The 19442-nt window shown below is 35.1% G+C and overlaps 1 protein-coding gene across 10 annotated transcripts in view; it reads left to right on the top strand.

Moving 5' to 3' along the window:
• PRPF40A (pre-mRNA processing factor 40 homolog A) overlaps window positions 1-19442 on the top strand; it is a 61862-nt gene that overhangs the window by 15862 nt on the left and 26558 nt on the right. For all 10 annotated transcript variants that reach the window (XM_054548885.2, XM_054548884.2, XM_024243823.3 and 7 more), the window contains 3 exons: window positions 7419-7499; window positions 8963-8993; window positions 11053-11069. In XM_054548885.2, coding sequence (XP_054404860.1) covers window positions 7419-7499; window positions 8963-8993; window positions 11053-11069 — 129 coding nt within the window. The remainder of the gene's footprint in view (window positions 1-7418; window positions 7500-8962; window positions 8994-11052; window positions 11070-19442) is intronic.

The raw sequence follows: 19442 nt of genomic DNA, 5'->3' as shown, positions 1-19442 counted from the left end.
TGATCATTCACACACACTTTCATCCTCCAGAATATCCCAACCACCAAGGAAATACTTTGTCACCCCTGCAACATTTCTTACCTTGGTCTGTGCACAGAGTTACCTGGTTGCTGCAGTATGTGAGAATCCTTTCCCCAAGCTGCTGGCCTGTATCTTTTCTTGTTGCCGAGAGTCTGGGTTTATTTGTTGGACTGGATGGGTTCTGATGTCTCACACTGAGGCCACTGCAACAAGGCAATGGGATGCGCCTCCCCGTGAGAAGTGACCAGAGACTGGTTCCCCGGAGGAGAATGGGAATCCTGGGCGGGCCCCCAAATTGTTGGAAGTAAATGCTTGGTGTCACAAAGTGAAAATATACTCAGGCAAAAGTTTTCTCAGCAAGGCAATTTACTTCTGTAGAAGGGTGTGTCTCGCGGATGGAGCAATGGCAAGAGCACGCCGGACAAGGGAGGGAAAGGGGTTCTTATTCCTAACAGCTGGTCCCTACTGTTGTGTCTTTCCCCTATTGGCTAGGGTTGGACTGCACAATCTAAACTGACTCGATTGGCTGCTGTTTGTAATTGAACACAGATATCTAGGTGGGAAGGGGAAGGCTATGCATTATGGCGTAAGACATGTCTAGGCTTGTCAGGGCATGTCAGGGCACGGCAAGGGCAGGAAGGGTTAGTTACAGCATGGATAACTATAGAAACCAGAGAAACAAAGAACTGGAAGAACTGGGAATTAAAACCTTTTGAAGAGGAATTTATCATCTCTGTCATGATATTTTGCATTGGTGGATTTAAAAGGAAATCCACTTCTGCTGCTTACTCAGTGAACTCAAAGTGGGAATCTGAATCTTCTCCCAGTCTGAATGATTCTGTTAGTCATGAAGGACTAGTGAACACTGTCTGGAGTTGAAATTCAGTTTGCTCTGTCTTAGGCTTTGGTTTTTGTTTTTATTTTAATGAAATTCTTACATTTATCTTAGACTTTGATTTTTTTATTTATTTTTATTTTTTTTTTGAGACGGAGTCTTGCTTTGTCGCCAGTCTGGAATGCAGTGGCGCAATCTCAGCTCATTGCAACCTCCACCTCCCGAGTTCAAGCAATTTCTTTGCCTTAGCCTCCTGAGTAGCTGGGACTACAGGTGCGCATAACCACGCCTGGCTGATTTTTTGTATTTTGGTAGAGACGGGGTTTCACCATGTTGGCCAGGATGGTCTCAATTTCTCGTGATCCACCCACCTTGGCCTCCCAAAGTGCTGGGATTACGGGCGTGAGCCACCACGCCTGGCCAACTTTGATCTTTTTAAACAAAATTCACATTACATTGTGAATGGGATCCTTGTCATTAGGTCTTAATCTTAAATTTAGGCTAAGACTTTTAAAAACTAGCTTTTGATAAATGAATGAGCATTAAGTTCTTGTTTGCAAATACCCATTTGGCCATGTGGAATCAAGAAAGTTGTTACTTCTTTGAAAGATGATTTTTCAGTAATCTCTAAGTCATCGTGTATTTGTGGTCATATATTTCTTAGGTATAGAAAATTAGACCCTTATACTGAAATAAAGTATAAAGATTTAGCTTGATATACTACTGGATCTAGCTTGAAAGACTTGGGGAAGGGGATAATAATGGTCTTGTGTCCTTGTATACTTTTGTCTAAAAGAAGGCTTTGATGACTTTTTAGAGTAAGTTTTAAAGTCATTCTATATGACTTAATTGAGGCAATACAATTTTTGTGTATCCCCAGTTATGATTAGAGCTTTTTAAAAAATAAAGTGATACAGTTCATTATCATTTAGCTCTATTTCTAAATTGTGTCACATAATTTGTGTCAAGAAGAATTATAACTGTCACCATGCTTATATAAACTTTGAGAGATTCATATAACCTATTGAATTTGATCCTCCTGACTGAAAAGTGGATTGGCTAGATGGATTGGATGTCCAATTTACAAATGGGAATAGGAAGGCTCAGAGAGTTTAGTGAGTTATTCAGTGACATTGCAGAGTCAGCACTAAACATGATCTTAATCTGAGATTGACTTATTAACATGTATTGGTTCCTATTGAATATTATCATGGTTTTACAATATTTTCCCTAGATACCTTAAAAGAACTGAAGGTACTTGAGAGCTAGATAAGGAATAGATGGCGGAAGGGATGACATAAGATATACCTTGATTAAATGGAGAGCACTGATAATACCTATTATATTATTTATTAAGCTCGTTTCTAAGTGCCGCATCTGTATTATCCCATTTGTTCTCTATAATAATCTTATCAGATGGGTAATGTTTTTTCTCATTGATGAAGAGTTTGAGGTCCAGAGAGGCCAAATAAATTAGCCCAAGACCGCACCTTTGTTAATTGGGGTAGGAATTCTGCCAGTCTGACTTCAGACTGCATTATCTATATATATCAGTATAAGATTATGTAATTGAGTTAATTTCGTTAGACCCTGAAGGGGTTGCTGTACTTCAGCAGTTCTAAATTCTGTAGGTTGAGAGAGTTTAGCAAATTTTGAATACTGGCATTGTCTTATTACATGGTAAGGTTCTATTCTGCATGATAACAATTTGTACAAATATTATCTACCCTTTATTTATCTAAATATTTCTTATCAAAAAATGATGTTTTGAATTTATATTGCTCTAGATCAGGGGTATCCAGTCTTTTGGCTCCCCTGGGCCATTTGGAAGAAGAATAATAGTCTTGGGCCACTCATAAAATACACTAACACTAACAATATCTGATGAGCTTAAAAAAAAAAAGCCAAAAAAATCTGAATGTTTTAATAAAGCTTACAAATTTGTGTTGAGACACATTCAAAGCTGTCCTGGGCCACATGTGGCCCATGGCCTGCAGGTTGGACAGGCTTGCTTTAGATGAAGAGGAAGTAGGTTAAATGATTTCCACAAAATGCCACCAGTTACTTTTGGTTGCTAAGGATATGCTTTAAACATAGATATTTCCATTTATTTCCAATCAAATGAATGTTTAGTTCTCTTTAAAGGTTCAGTTTGTGCGTTTATTCAGGATTTTTGTCGTTTATTTGTATGTTCATAAAATAATTTAGTGGTATATGAGATAGTTGTTTTAAAATACTAAACAGCCTTTGTAGGTTGTACTTATCTTACGGAATTTTACTTTAGCACACTTATGAAGAACCCCAAGTAAAAAGGCAGACGTGAAACTTATTTAGATTATCAATTTGCTGCTACAGGTTTGCAGCAAGAATGGTTTTTAAAAAACCACCAGATTTAGGAGTTAATATTTTTTTCAGGTGATTTTGTTTGTAATACTAGACAAGAGATAGGTCCAATTGTTTGTGATTTCTTTCCAGCAGGAAAAACTTCAGTAAATAACTATGAAGGAAAGAACTTGTGAAGTCCCCATGTGAAGTTCTTCACTTTTAAAGTGCTTTCTTTTCATGTCATGGTAAAATTGGACCAACTGAATTTACACTTTGTAAAATTCACTCACTGTAGCATTGATATTGCTTCATTACTACCACTTTTTATTTTCATTTTTTAAAATATGTAGAGTGATAAATGAAATATGTTTGTTTATATCTAACATTAGAAACTTTCTGGGATGCTAAGAATGACTAAACAGGTTGTGTGATGCTCCCTAGTGTTTTGTTCATTTATTTTTTATTTTCCTCAAACTGATGATTCTTCTGAGAACATCTTGATAATTAGTTTTATACTTATTAAAAGAATAGGAAACAGAAATGGTTTACATAGTGTAAATATACATATGGTTGGCCACTTATGAATTGTATAAAATATTATATATCAGCTACGTTTTTTTAAAGGTGCCAAATTGTTCATAATATTCCGGTGTTTAACATTTTAGGAAATTTAGTTTATGTCTCAAACAACTAAAAATTTTTAATTACAGCACTTTTACATATATACCAAAGTTGTTTAAATGGGAATTTGTAAAGCAGTACGTGGTTTTGATTTTATAGTATGCTTTACATTAAGTAAATATGAACTCTACCACCTTGTAGCCTTAAGAATGATGTGGCTCATGGAATTCGTTGTGGCATTATTGTAGCAACTAAGTTAATAATTTTTTACCTTTATTATTTTGAAGCAACATCCCATTTTCATTGAGCTTAAATGATGAGACACAGTATTACATTTGTGGGCCGCATAGTGCCATATTGGTAAATGACAGACTACATACACAATGGTGGTGCTGTTAGATCATATACTACCTTATTTTTACTGTATCTTTTCTATGTCTAGATATACAAATACTTAGCATTGTGTTACAGTTGCCTACAGTATTCAGTACTGTAACATGTTATAAAGGTTTGTAGCCTAGGAGCAATAGGCTATGCCATAATAGCCTAGATGTGTAGTAGACTATAACCATCCAGGTTTGTGTAAGTGCATTATATGATACACAATGATATCTCCTGATGACACAATTCTCAGAACATACGGTCATTAAATGACACATGACTGTATTTTATGTGCCCCTAAAAGTGGAAGAAAAAAAAAAACCTAAATGGAAAATCTGAAACATTCAACAGATAAAGTTGAGACACCAAAGGGTTATACCCTCCGTGGAAAGAAGAAGTATACCTACCATGCCAGAGGAGACAGTAAAGAAATTTGAATGTTTTAACTGTTATTATTGGGATGAGGGAGGAAAAAATCACTTCTGAGGAGTTGAGCCATAGCCAGTTCTCATAAGTTTGCATCCTGTATTCCCATTAACAGTAAGTGTTATAGATAGCTTAGAAACTTTTAATGGTCTCAGATTGATGGTGCTGCCAAAGCGACTGGCATAAATCAACACAAATTCTTTAAAAGATTCAGCTTCAAAGAAAGAGATTATAAAAAGTATCTATATGTTATGTATATCCTAGAATTAATAGAAAATGGGAATCGTTGCCACAAAGTAGATTTTTTAGACTTGGAAAAACAGACTTTTCTGGGATGCTCAGTCCTCTAAAGGAACTCTAAATTTCTCAAATTCTTACAATAGTTTTTCATACAAAATACAGTATTTTGCATATTTGTGGTTTTGTTCTTTGGTTTTATGTAAACATCACAGTTTTGGTTTAAATTATATTAATGAATGATTGATTTACTTTCAGGGTGTTCAGTTATATTTAATTTAGGACTTGCAGATTAGTTTGTCGGGTAAAACAAGATTAACTAGTCTTCACCCCCAGAATTTACAGAGATACCAAGGGAGAATGTAGCTTTTTATTTGACATTAAATCTCATTCTACAATCAATACCATGATTTCCAGTCTGAAAGAACATTTTTGAGGTGTTTAAACATTTTAGGTGTGGGAAGAAGAACAATTAAAGAGAGAACTCTGTCAAATTCTATGTTCTTTACTGATTTTCAAATACTGCCTACTTGAGGTCTCATTGGCCTGGTCTACTAAACTCTTAAATATTTGTTTTTTTGTGGCTTTGGTTTTAAATAAGATTTTATCTTTATGTGCGTGATAAAGTCAGGATATTTCAATTTGAATTTATATTTATTTGTACAGTCTGCTGCTACCATAAGAGAATGTTCTTTTTTTTTTTTTTTTTGAGACGAAGTCTCTCTCTGTTGCCCAGGCTGGAGTGCAGTGGCACAATCTCAGCTCACTGCAACCTCCGCCTCCCAGGTTCAAGTGATTCTCCTGCCTCAGCCTCCCAAGTAGCTGGGACTACAGGCGCGTGCCACCACGCCTGGCTAATTTTTTGTATTTTTAGTAGAGACAGGGTTTCACCGTGTTAGCCAGGAAGATCTCGATTTCCTGACCTCATGATCCACCTGCCTTGGCCTCCCAAAATGCTGGGATTACAAGAGTGAGCCACCACGCCCGGCAAGAGAATGTTCTATTGCATTATGCAGATTTTACTCTACTTTAAAAAATACCTTTAATTCTTACCAGAAGTTACTTTGATTGGTTTTTCTCTTTTAAGTTTTCAGACCTTGATCTCAATTTAGCTTAGAATTCTAGTTTTGGTTATGTTACTAGCTTTTGATTTTATATATAGGTTACTTAAAGTAGCAGGCTGTTTCCCTGTTGCCTGTCATGCATCTTGGTTGCTTTCCCACACAACCAGTTACCTGATTCAGCGTATTTTACATTGGCCTAAAGCAAAATTAATTATGAGGATATATCTGTTGGTGGGAGATGTATGGGCTGGGAGTAAGCCTAGTTATAGTTTTTTCTCATTTGATTGTTGTATTTTTTCTCCTTACTTTGTAAATTATTTATCTGATTCTCTTAGTCTGGATGATGGAGGCTTGCCAGTGCTTCAGTTTTCAAATTCTATACCTTAAAAAAAAATACATATTTGGACCATATTCCAAGTCAGCCACCACATTCTTATAGTCACAATTTTTGTCAAAAAGTTCTTGTTTAATGATGTTTAGACAGTTTATTGGTTGTTTTTAACCCATTAACTCCATGCTACTTTATTTTAATAGGTACTTTAGCCTCATTTAGCTTCATGGGTTGCTTTCACAAGGAATACAGTTCAGTGTATGAATGTTCTTACATACCTTTAGAAGGCTTGAATCTATATGTTCCTGCTGGCCATATGCTTATTCTTTTCTGTTGTTCCTATTTCTCAAAATGTTCATTTACTTTGAAATTGTTTAATAACTGGTTACCTTGTTCCAATACCTGTGATTATTGTATGTAATTTTTGTCCCCTTCTGAATTTCCTTAGATCTTTTTAATGGTCATTAAAATCAAAATTGGAATGTGGGTTTATACTAATATAGATGAGCATTGGGTCAAATTCTTGAGAAACTTGTGTTAATTTTCAGGATTTATATTCAAACTTAGTAGAATTAATTCATAGATTTGAATGGTAGTTATTGGTAAACTAGATTGAGCTCCCAAACTAATATCTTCAGATATTTATGTATGTGCCTTAAGTTTTCTGTACATGAGAGGGGATAAATGACTTGTGACTTAAAAAGGGTTTTTTTAGATTATTTTTTAAGTCATTGTTTGGATATTAAGCACCTTTGATCTAGGATTTTGAAATGTGCCACATTGTAAAATTTATTCAGTGCATATATTAAAAATCAAAGGTGAAAAATACAGAAAAAATTTTATCTTAAATTCTCTTGCTCCAAAGAAGTGAGAAAAATATGAATGTTGTGTTATAACTAAAAGGAGATTAATGTTTTTTTAAATTCAGGCTAGAAATAACATAATAGTCCAAACTTTTAAATTTACTTGTTAAAATAATTTTGACCATATATTTAAACTGTGACATAAGTATTAAAATAGATTATCGATGAAGTAGTTCATTCATTCAACAAGCACTTACTAAGCATACTGTTCACATGGTATAGTGTTTAGTGGTTTTTAATCTTAAGTTATGGAATTCTTAAAGTCATATTAAGTGCTTTGGTCTTAGGGTAACCTTTTTTTACTTTTATTTTAGATGCCTGGAATGATGTCGTCAGTAATGCCTGGAATGATGATGTCTCATATGTCTCAGGCTTCCATGCAGCCTGCCTTACCGGTAATCATGTGAAAATAACTATTTTCTGTGAAGTAATGTTTTGACTGATTGCTTTTATATATGGAATAATATCTGTGTACTTTATAGGCAATCATGTTAGCTGTTGAAGTGCCTCTGTAGTACTGTAATAATATACGAGAATTACCGTGGACTTCCAGTTTCAGTTTCTTTTCTTTTCTTTGTTTTTTTGAGACAGAGTCTTGCTCTGTCACCTAGTCTGGAGTGCAGTGAGTGTCATGATAACAGCTCACTACAGCCTCAACCTCGTGGGCTCAAGTAATCCTCCGACCTCAGCCTTCTGAGTAGCTGAGACCACAGGCACGTGCCACCATGCCGAGCTAATTTTTAAATTTTTTTTGTAGAGATGAGATCTCCCTGTGTTGCCCAAGCTGGTCTCAAACTCTTGAGCTCAAATGATCCTCCTGCCTCAGTGTCCCACAGGGATGACAGGCATGAGCCACTGTGCTTGTCCCGGATTTAGTTTCTATAACTACAATGATAGGCATTTACATTTTTTCCTATATTGATATTGTATGTACATCCTTAGTTATTAGGTTAATTCTTTATTAAGACCAGAATACTGAAAAGTATACATTGTGAGCCAGAAGCATTTTATTGGTCTGATAACATTTAAGTTTTAAAGGGTAAACATTTACTTCACTGAGTGCTAATTAAAAATTGGTATAATGTGATTTAATACTAGATTTAGAAATCAAGATTTAATTGGAAATCCACGTTCTGAGACTTCAGCTGTGGCAAATTAATTAGAAAATCTATTGAACAGCCTTACCACCTCTGTTGGGTAGTATAGCAATATAAATTATTATGAAATTCAAGTTAGTTTAACTTCTTTATTCTTTATGTGGTTATAATAAACAGATGTGGCATACTCCTTGGGGTGGTAAGTTTGCAGTGTCTTTCCCAAAACCCTAAGACCAGATATATTTCAAAAATTCTTCATAATACTGGAAAGTAACACGTTGCATATAATATGTAAACATTTCCTGTGGGGTCCAGGGCAATGCTGTCTAACTTAATAACATTAATATTTTTGCAGCTAAACTAAACAGATATTCACTCTGAAGTGGGATAAATGAAGATGTGGAGTTTCATGTTCATGTAGGGCAGGTTTTGCCACTATAGTGAGTTTTGGTACCATATTTGAAAAAAGTTGGTTTTCAGAGGGTTTTGGTTTCCAGAATTGTGGTTAAAGGGTTGAGGACCTTGTGTACACTTGGTGACCATATAACATTTAAACTACTCCCATAGCCTCGGTTGCTGATCTCTTACAATTTATAGCAAGCTCGGGGAACTGAGACCACTAAAAGTTTTGCTAAGAATCTGAGTCAGAGGCTTGAGGATTATTCATAGCAGGTACTGATTTCACTGTGCTTTATGAGGAACTTGTATAAAATACACTTTTAAAAAGATGAATAATACTAATTTCATTTTTCTTCTTACAGCCAGGAGTAAATAGTATGGATGTAGCAGCAGGTACGTATACTCTGTATGGTGGTATGTGTTAGACCTCATTTGGACAGTAGCAGCCCTATTATGAGGAGTAAAAGCAGTATCTCTTGGACTTTATATAACCTCCTTTTTCTTTTTTCTGCAATAGGAAATTTGGATAGCATTGATAATTGAATTCTGTTTTTGTTGTTGTTTTTTTTGAGACGGAGTCTTGCTCTGTCACCCAGGCTGGAGTAAGTGGCGCAATCTCGGCTCACTGCAGCCTCCGCCTCTCAGGTTCAAGCGATTCTCCTGCCTCAGCCTCCCAAGTAGCTGGGACTACAGTCACATGCCCGGCTAATTTTTGTATTTTTAGTAGAGACAGGGTTTCACCATATTGGCCAGGCTGGTCTCGAACTCCTGAACTCGTGATCCACCCACCTCGGTCTCCCAAAGTGCTGGGATTATAGGCGTGTGCCATCGCACCCAGCGATAATTGAATTCTTAGGAAATTTTTACAGTTTTAGGTCAGGAGTTCTGGACCCAGTTTGGTCTGCAAATATACTTTGGCCCACACAGTGTTCTTCAATTTTGTAATTATTGCTAACATTTATAGTCTGCAGATTTTGAGTTTGAATTTATTTGAAAAGTTGGAAGATCTGACTATTCAATACTTAACAGTAGTCCTGTCAACATAGTAGGTGCTCAGAGAATATACGTTAAATGAACTCTGGTTGAGTTCATATTTGTACTCAGCAAACTCTAGAATGACGTAGTGGCTCCATTCTTTAGGTGTTTAGTCTGGGCTCTCCTTGGGGTTCTAGACTACTTCAGAGTTACTTTTCTGTCATCTCCTTGGCCCTTGTATTAATAGCCATTGGAATAAATATCAGTTCCCAATAACTGGCCATTTTGACTAGTGAGATTTTAATATATAATAGTAATGCCTCCAGTATCATGATTACATAGTTTTCCACATAAATTGATATTCCAGATGCCGAACTTTATCCCACAATTATGACAAGATTTTTTTTGTTATAAACAGTATTGGTCGAAAGGTGTTGAAAATGTACTGTGTGCTTTTCTGTGGGTTCAGATGGGACTAAATTGATTTTTTTAAGATGTTTCACAGATTTCATTATTTAAAATGTTCTGAAATACCTAATACAATTATTTTCTTTTATTTAGATATCTAGAGCTGGGTACTGTTACCCTCAGTAATCTTGGAAAATTACATAATTTTTTTTTTTTAGTTACTTTTAATATGCTTTGGCTCTACAGTTATTTTCTATAGTAGCTTCTTTTGAGTGTACTCAGTATATATGAACTTTGTTTTGTTTTGTTTTACATACAATCTCTGTCTTCTTTTTATTTACATGTTTAAATTACTAGTTTCTAAAGTTTGAGATTATTATTAGGAGTTTTGTGACTAACATGCATTTCAAAATCCCTTAAGGAGTTTTCTGTAGTAGTATAGGACAGTACCATCTAATAGAACTTTCTGCAGTGATGGAAATGTTGTGTAATCAGTACTGCTTAATACAGTAGCCACTAGACACATGTAATGTGTATTTGAAATGCGGCTGGTGCAACTGAGGAACTGAATTTTTAAAATTTTATTTAATCTTAATTTAAATGTTAATTTAAAGGGATGTCTGGTGTCTGCTCGCTACTGTATTTTACAGCACAAATCCGGAATTTAGATAAAGTTACCAGGAATCTAAAGCTATAGAATCAGTGGTTAGAGGTGTTATTGTGCTTTGGTAATATACTTAGTAGAGAAGGAGGAATAAGAAAGATAGATACCTATTATAGTAGGGAAAAGAGAAACAAAAAACAAAGTTGAATTCTTATCAAACTGCCTCCAAGTGAGTCCAAGTGAGTTTGTACATTGAAAGTTCAAACTCTGAAAATGTTTTGCACTATAGATGTTTATTTTGTGGGAAAGATAGCAAGCACATAGGTTATATGAGACAGTCTCAAAATCTTTAAAGAGGATGAGGAGGAATAAGTACTATGAATATATGAATAAATAGTAAAGCTATTATGAAGGAGAGCATGATTTATCGTGGTGTAAATATTTTGCCTGTTTTTTATTTTTTAGGTACAGCATCTGGTGCAGTAAGTACTCTTTTAACCTTTGTAATATTTTAATTTTACTATACTTTAACCTACTTTAAAGTTATTCTTATTTCTGTTCTAAGGATTATCTGCTAAATCTTTACATTAATCCATAGTTTTCACTTTTTTTTCTAAGGCAAGGATTGAAAAATTGATTTATTTTAAAATCTGGTTTTGGTGGGACTTAATGAGAGATGAGAATTACATGTATCAACTTTTAAAAGGATTTAAATTCTTCCCATCACAATTAGAAGGGAAGCAAAACTTGTAGGTACACAGTGCTTAACCTAGTAATTACAAGTTAAGCATTACATTAGGAGATAATCTTTTTTTTTTTTTTTTTTTGAGACACAGTCTTGCTCTGTCACTAAGACTGGAGTGCAGTGATGAGATCTTAGCTCAGTGCAGTCTCCGCCTCCCGGGTTCAAGTGATTCTCATGTCTCAGCCTCCCAAGTAGCTGGGCTACAGGCACCTGCCAGCATGCCCGACTAATTTTTATATTTTTAGTAGAGGTGGGATTTTGCCATGTTGGCCAGGCTGGTGTTGAACTCCTGGCCTCAAGTGATCTGACCGCCTTAGCCTCCCAAAGTGCTGGGATTACAGGCGTGAGCCACAGTGCCCAACAGATGTTAGATGATAATTTTATATGTATATATAAATGAAAATTTATGTACCTTAATTTAAAAAACCCTTTTGCTATACCTTCTTTACACTGTGTTAGAAAGAAAAATGGAATTTTCAGAATAGCATTGATTTTTATTTAGGAGAGAATAATATTTAAAGATAGCTATTTTATGCTTCTTGATATTAGTCCATGCTTTAGCTTCAAGGATTTTTTTTTCATTTTGCTATTCCTTAAAGATCCATGAAAGGAAGAGTTTTGTTTATAATCTAATTTAATCATAACATTCCTGAGAGGTAGCTGTTATGTTACTGTTATAATTAACGGAATTGATTGCAAATATGTTATTTTTCTCATTTGGGGAGAAAATTTTAAATTAAGAATTTTATGTAAATGTTTTTAAAACATTCTTGTGTCTTTTGCCTTAAAAGTTGAATGGTTGCAAAATATCCATTTGTTTTTTTTTTTTTTTTTTTTTTTTGCTTGTTTGTTTTTTTTGAGGCAGAGTCTCACTCTGTTGCCCAGGCTGGAGTGCAGTGGCTTACTGCAACCTCCACCTCCCGGGTTCAAGCAATTCTCCTGCCTCAGCCTCTTGAGTAGCTGGGACAACAGGCATGTGCCACCATGCCCGGCTAATTTTTGTATTTTGTAGAGATGGGGTTTCACTGTGTTGCCCAGGATGGTCTTGAACTCCTGTCCTCAAGTGATCCGCCCACCTCGGCCTCCCAAAGTGCTGGGATTACAGGCATGAGCCACTACGCCCAGCCCATTTGGTATTATTCTACTATAAGTACCTGCTTTTATTTTTGAGAAAGGATAACTTAATGGTTTGTTTGTTTGTTTTCTTATTTAAGTAATGCAAGCTCATTGGGAGGAAAACAGCAGACATAAGTTAAAAAGAAAGTAAAATTCATCCTTAATTTTTTGACCATGAGGGAACCACCACCATTAATATCTTATCTGAAGATCTTTTTGCATGTTACTTAAGCATAGACAAATACATACACATTTTACATAATTGGTTCACGTTATATATGCTTAAGTTACTTGTTAAATACACTTTTTCTTGTTTAAAACTTTATTGTGAAAATCTGTGTAAGTTCCTTAATGTAGATGTAATTTTTTAAATGACTTTATAAAGTATTCTTTGCCATAGAGACACATTAAACCGTTCACTTATTAATGGAAATTCAGTTTACATGTAGGATCCCCTCCCAATTATGAATTTTTTTTTTTTTTTTTTAACACCTAAGAAGGATTCCAGGAATAACATATTTGGGATGGAGAGTATGTAACTAGTCATGTTGTTTTTCAAGAATGTAAAAGACATATCTAATAATGGTGTAGTAACATGTCTTTTTCTTCAAGAACCTCTAGCAGCAATAGCCAGTATCACTCATTTGAATTTTAGTGAGTGGACATGGGTTTAAAGTGATAGTTTTTCTTTGACTCTTAATGAGATCGAACATTTTATTTGGTATTTGGATTTCTCTTCTGTTAACCTATCCCTGTCCTTTCCTGTTTTTAGGTTGGGTTATTTTTTATTTTTTCTTGTAAATTTCATTTTAAGAGTTTTTTCAAATGTTATTGATGTTAACCCTTTAATAATCATGAATTTCAAATATTTTTCTTAGTCTGTCATTGGTCTGTTGATTTTGCTTTTAATGATCTTGCCACACAACCTTTTAGTATGTTAATGTGGTAAATAGATAGGTTATCATTTTTAGCTAATGCGTTTATTGAAATTTTTACAAAGGTTTCCTCATATATTTTCTTGGAAGATTCTTATTGCTTTTTTTATTATGAAGTGTTTGATTCATCTGGAATATCTGTCTATAAGATGGATAGCCAGTTGTGTCAGTTATCAAACCATTTTTTCTGACTTCAATTGAAAGCTCTTTATTGTCATATCTTAAATTCTCACATATTCTGGGATTTATATCTGTGTTTCCTTTTCCACTGTTTATTTCTATTTGTGTTTTTCTAAACCAATATTAATACTTTTCCTGGCCAGGTGCAGTGACTTACACCTGTAATCCTAGCACTTTAGGAGCCAGAAGTGGGAGGATTTCTTGATCCCAGGAGTTTGAGATCAGCCTAGGTAACATGGTGAAACCCCATCTCTACAAAAATACAAAAATTAGCCAGGTGTGGTGGCACATACCTGTAGTCCCAGCTCCTTGGGAGGCTGAGGTGGGAGCATTGCCTGAGCCCAGGAAGATGCAGGCTGCAGTGAGCCGAGATCACGCCACCACCGCACATTAGTAGGGAGACCCCATCTCAAAAAAGAATTTTTTTTTCTTTATTAAGGGGTATGTTTTTCTTGGTTTCCAGACATGGGACTTCTGTTTAAAAAATAGATAACTGTTTTTTTAGAGCAGTTTTAGGTTTATAGCAAAATTAAGTGGATAGTTGAGTTCCCAGATTATACCCCCCCCCCCAAAATAACTTACTGCTCTCCCACACTGTCAGCATGTCACACCCGATTGGTACATACATTACAATTGGTGAATATACATTGACAAATTGTTAACATCCAAAGTACAGTTTTTATCAGGGTTCACTGTTAATATTGTACATTCTATATATTTTGACAAATGTATAATGAATGTGTGTGTATCAGCCCTTACAGTATCACACAGAATAGTTTCATTGCCCTAAAAATTGGTGCTCTGCCTATTCATTTCTTCCTCCTCTACTGCAGCAACCATTGTTTTTGTTTGTTTGTTTGTTTTTCTGCCTCCGTAGTTTTGCTTTTCTAAGAATTTCATATAGTTGGAATCATACAGTATGTAGCCTTTTCAGATTGGCTTGTTTTACTTAGTAATATGCATTTAAGTTTCCTCCATTGTCTTTTTATGGCTTGATACTTCATTTCTTTTTCTCACTGAATAATACTCCATTATCTGGATGTACCACACTTTATCCATTCATGTACTGAAGAACGTTTTGGTTGTTCCCAAGATTTGATCATTAAGAGTAAAGCTGCCATAAACATCCATGTGCAGGTTTTCTGTGTGAACGTAAGTTTTCAGCTAATTTGGGTAGATATTAATAACAAGGAGCACTATTGCTGGATTGTGTAGTAAGAGTATGTTTAGCTTTGTTAAGAAACCTTGAAATTGTCTTCCAAAGTGGCTGCACCACTCTGAATTCCTAACAGCAATGAATGAGAATTCCTGGTATACCATACCTTCACCAGCATTTGATAATATCAGTGTTTTGGATTTTTGCCATTTTAGTAGGTGTATAATGTATCTTGCTTTAATTTGTGACTAATTATATGTGATTTGGAGCATCTTTTTATTTGCCATCTTTACATCTTTGGGAAAGTGTTTCTTTGGATCTTTTGCCTATTTTTTTAATCAGATTGTTTTATTATTGTAGAGTTTTAAGATAACAGGTTTTTATCACATTAAGTCTTTTGCAACTATTTTCTCCCAGTTTGTGGCTTATCTTCTCATTCTTCAGACGATCTTTAACAGAGCAGAAGTTTCTAATTTTAATGACAACTAAATCTGTTATTTCAGCCTATCAATTATTTCATGGATTGTACCTTTGGGGAACTTTTTTTTATGAGCTATCCTTATTGCATTATGATCAGAAAGTACAGTCTCTAAGATGTCAAGTTCTTTACAGTTTATTAAAGCTTCATGTATGTTCTTGTTCAGGGCTAGTTTTTAAGAATATTCTGTGTGCTATATAAAGTTACTTTGTTATTCCTGCATCTTGGCATGTCTTTCATCTGCTTGGATCTACATAAGAAGTTAGTGAATTAAAATCTTTAACTAGAAAAGATGAGTCATCTGTTTCTCCCTGTATTTTTCTGTTGCCTCTCTCTGAATTTCAAGGTTAAATTGCCATATGCATATGTGTTTAGGATAATTTTTGATCTGTTACTTTTTACCAGTATATAGTCTCCCATTTTTCCATTATGATTTTTGTTTTAAATTCTGTTTAGGTAAGGTAAATAGGTATCCTATTTTTAAAGTTTCTGTTTGCTTTGTAAAAATGTGTTACAAGCCTGGGCAACAAAGTGAGACCCTGTCTCTACAAAAAATAAAAAATCAGCCCAGCATAGTGGTGTGTGTCTGTAGTCCCAGCTACTCAGGAGGCTCAGGAGGGAGGATCTTTTGAGCCCAGAAGCTTGAGGCTGCAGTGAGCTATGATCGTGCCACTGCAATCCTGCCTGGACAACAGAGTGAGACCCTTTCTCAAAAAAAAAAGAAAAAATTGTTACATTGTGAGTACAGTATTTTTCCTATTTTTATTTTAACCTAGTTATCGTCTATTCAGATTATTTTTTGTATTTGTCTTGTAACCAATAACATTACCAGATTTCCTTACCAATTCAAATAGTATTTTAAAACTGTAACTAGATTTCACTGGAATTTTATATGTATAAAAATAGCAGTAAAGGCAAGAGAACTTTACTTCTCCAAAATTTACACCAGCAATTTCATTTTATTGCTGTGGTATATTTGCTAGAATTTAGTGATTCCAGGCATGTTTTTGTGATTTTAATGGAAGTGGCTTTAGGGTGATAACTGATTGCCTTTTAATCATTTAGGTTTTTTATTTCTTAAATTATTTCATTTGCGCATTTTGTGTTTTTTTTTTATTTTTTGAATACTTGTGAACTTAGTTTTCTGGGTGTGATTTGATCATACAAAGTTTAATAGTGGGATCACCTATTTTTGTTTTCATTTGATTAGGTAGTGGAAATAATTTCTTCTGTAGATTTTCTAATATTGAACTACTCTTGCACTTCTACAGTAAATTCTGTTTGGTCAGAGTGTATATATTGTTAAATTTAAATTCATGATGCTCTTTTGCTATCTTTTCTGCTTCTTGTTAATTAATGGAGAGCATTTCATCTTTTTTTCCCCATAATCTGAAATCATGATGTAACATTGCAATTCTGTGTTCTTCAAAGGTTGTATAACATTCTGCTGTGAAACCATCTGGTTTTGTATCTTTCTGTTGTGTCTGTGTTGTTGGGATGTTCAAGTGTGATGTGCTTTTTCTGGGGTCAATTTTGGTAAAGTGATTTGCTTGGAAATCATTTTCTCTAGGTTTTGATTGGTTGTAAATCTGTATCTGTGATTGTATTTTTCCTCAATTCTGTTTATTATTTGGCTTTTTCTTTTTCTTTCTTTTTTTTTTTTTTTTTGAGACAGAGTTTTGCTCTTGTTACCCAAGCTGGAGTGCAATGATGCGATCTTGGCTCACTGCAACCTCTGCCTCCCGGGTTCAAGTGATTCTCCTGCCTCAGCCTCCTGAGTAGCTGGGATTACAAGCATGCGCCACCATGCCTAGCTAATTTTTTGTATTTTCAGTAGAAAATGGGGTTTCACCATGTTGGCCAGGCTGGTCTTGAACTCCTGACCTTAGGTGATTTGCCCACCTCAGCCTCCCAAAGTGCTGGGATTACAGGTGTGAGCCACCATGCCTGGACGGCTTTTTAATATTTTCCTTATTTAGAGTAGTGAGGGGATTTTTCTATTCAGTGTTTGGATTTAGCCATTTTTTTCTTAGTTTTCATAAATTCAGCTTATACATTGTACAAATATGTGTGTATATGTGTTTGTCTCCATGACACACAGAAGATTGAGTTTGAGTATATTGAATTTCTTTAAAACTGTTGTGTCTTGTTGACTAGCTTTTTCCAACTCTGAAGAGCTTATTACTTGTGATAGTTACATGTGTATGCTTTTTTCCTTATGCCCAGTTTTCTTTGCATTTCAAATGATTTTTCTGTATATATCTTTGCCACTGTATCATTTGGCACTGCATTTTAGACATTTTCTATCTTTTTGCAAGTAGGATAATCAGTAATATGAATGGACCATAATTGACCTGTTTTCCTATGGGTGTACATTGAGTTAACTAATTTTTCACCATTACACGTAATAATCTTATAAATAACGTCCTTGTACATGTTTGCAACGATATGAATGGAAGTTTTCAGAGTGAAATTTCAGGTTCAAGCGGTGACGTTTGCATTTTTAATATTCGTAAGAACTGCTGAATTGCCTTTATGCTAATTTCATTCCCAACAGTAGCACATGAGAGTACCCTCTTTCTCACACACCTTTTGCATTGTATATTAATGGTCTTTGTCATTTATCTGATGAGCAAAAAGTTTTTATTAATGTGTGGTTTTTTGATTGGCTAGTGAAGTTGAACATCTAATATAATAACTGTATTCTGTCTATGGCCATGTTTATTTTTCCATTAGACTGTGTTTTCATATTGATTGTAGATATAGTAAGGATAATTTTATCCCTTATTTTGCTGATACACTCCCAGTTTATCTACCTACTCCCCAAAAAAAGTTGTTTTAGTTGATTTCCCAGAACTGCTGTTTCATATCTAATTTTTTACTAACATAATAACTGTTGGTAATAAAATAATTGTGGTCTTGAAAAGCAGCTCGATGTTCTAGTGTCATTTCCCAAGTCCCTATGAGCAAGCTACCAGCCTTGCTAAACCTTGGTTTTCTTATCTATAGAAAGATAGTGATTATACCTGCTTTGTAGTGTAATTAGTTATAAGGCTCAAATAAATAGTTAGAGAATATTAAGTTGATTTCTATTTGTTTTATTAGCTTGTGTCTCCTCTCCCTCCTCATCATTTGGTCAACTATACAGTGTCCTTTTCTTTTTTATTCTTTTATCTCCTTGTGGTTTTGCTGATTTTGCTCTTTCCTTGATGCTCCTTAGCAGATGTGACTTGAAAAGTTGAACATAGTCTACACAGTTTTGCAGCTTATGGTAGAACTCTGTTTAGGTGGTGGTGGTGCAGTTTTGAGATGCTACTGAGATCATTAGTTGTTTTTAAAAGAAAAATATAAACCCCTTTATCTGTCTTAACACCATTTAATTTGTGAAATACAGCATTACCATATAGTTGAAGTTTCCACATTTGTGTTTCTAATTGCACCACCTTTTGATGAAAAGAAGTTAAAGCAAGCTAATAACAGAAAGCCACATTATTTTTCCAGCACCTGTTTTGTATTTGCTTTGGAGATATTATGGTGGTTTTATCCAGTTTAAAGTGCTAGAATTTAACACAGCTTTGGAATTATCTAATTATCCTGCTACAGCATGCAGAAATTTATTGCAGATGGGACCATCTAGTTGGGAGACAGTGACAGATCATCAGCCATTAGATTCTCATAAGGAGCAGCAGCCTCACATGCACAGTTCACGATAGGGTTTGCACTCCTATGAGAAACTAATGCCACCGCTGATAGGACAGGAGGCAGAGCTCATGAGGTAATGCGAGTGATGGAGAGCGCCTGCAAATACAGATGAAGCTTTGCTCGCTCACCCACTGCTCACCTCCTGCTGTGCGGCCCAGTTCCCAACAGGCCACGGGCTGGAACTGCTCCATAGTCCACGGCCTTGGGGTTGGAGACCCCTGCTGTAATCCATAGTGTCTGTGACCTCCCTTGTCAGGGTAGCAGTTGTGCATGAGTAAACAGCAAAAGTGCCCACATCAAAAGAATGGATGTCACTGGTTTCAAAGAAAATCATAAAAGTAATGGCACTCCCTTAGGAGCTAGGAATAAAATGATTATGGTGAAAAAATTGGTAAAGAAATGAGTCACATATGTTCAGTCACATTCCCAAAACAGAAATCAAAACTAGGTCAGCTCTTACTCTTTAATGTTGATAAGAAAAAATAAAAAATCAGCCTTTTAAATAGGTACGAAAGACATTAAGAACCAGTACCAGTGATTTTT

Source organism: Pongo abelii, chromosome 11 (assembly GCF_028885655.2).
Source record: "Pongo abelii isolate AG06213 chromosome 11, NHGRI_mPonAbe1-v2.0_pri, whole genome shotgun sequence".
In the NCBI taxonomy this organism is placed as follows: Eukaryota; Metazoa; Chordata; class Mammalia; order Primates; family Hominidae; genus Pongo; species Pongo abelii.
The sequence above is the reverse complement of the archived record's forward strand: the minus strand, read 5'-3'. Positions and strand labels throughout refer to the sequence as shown.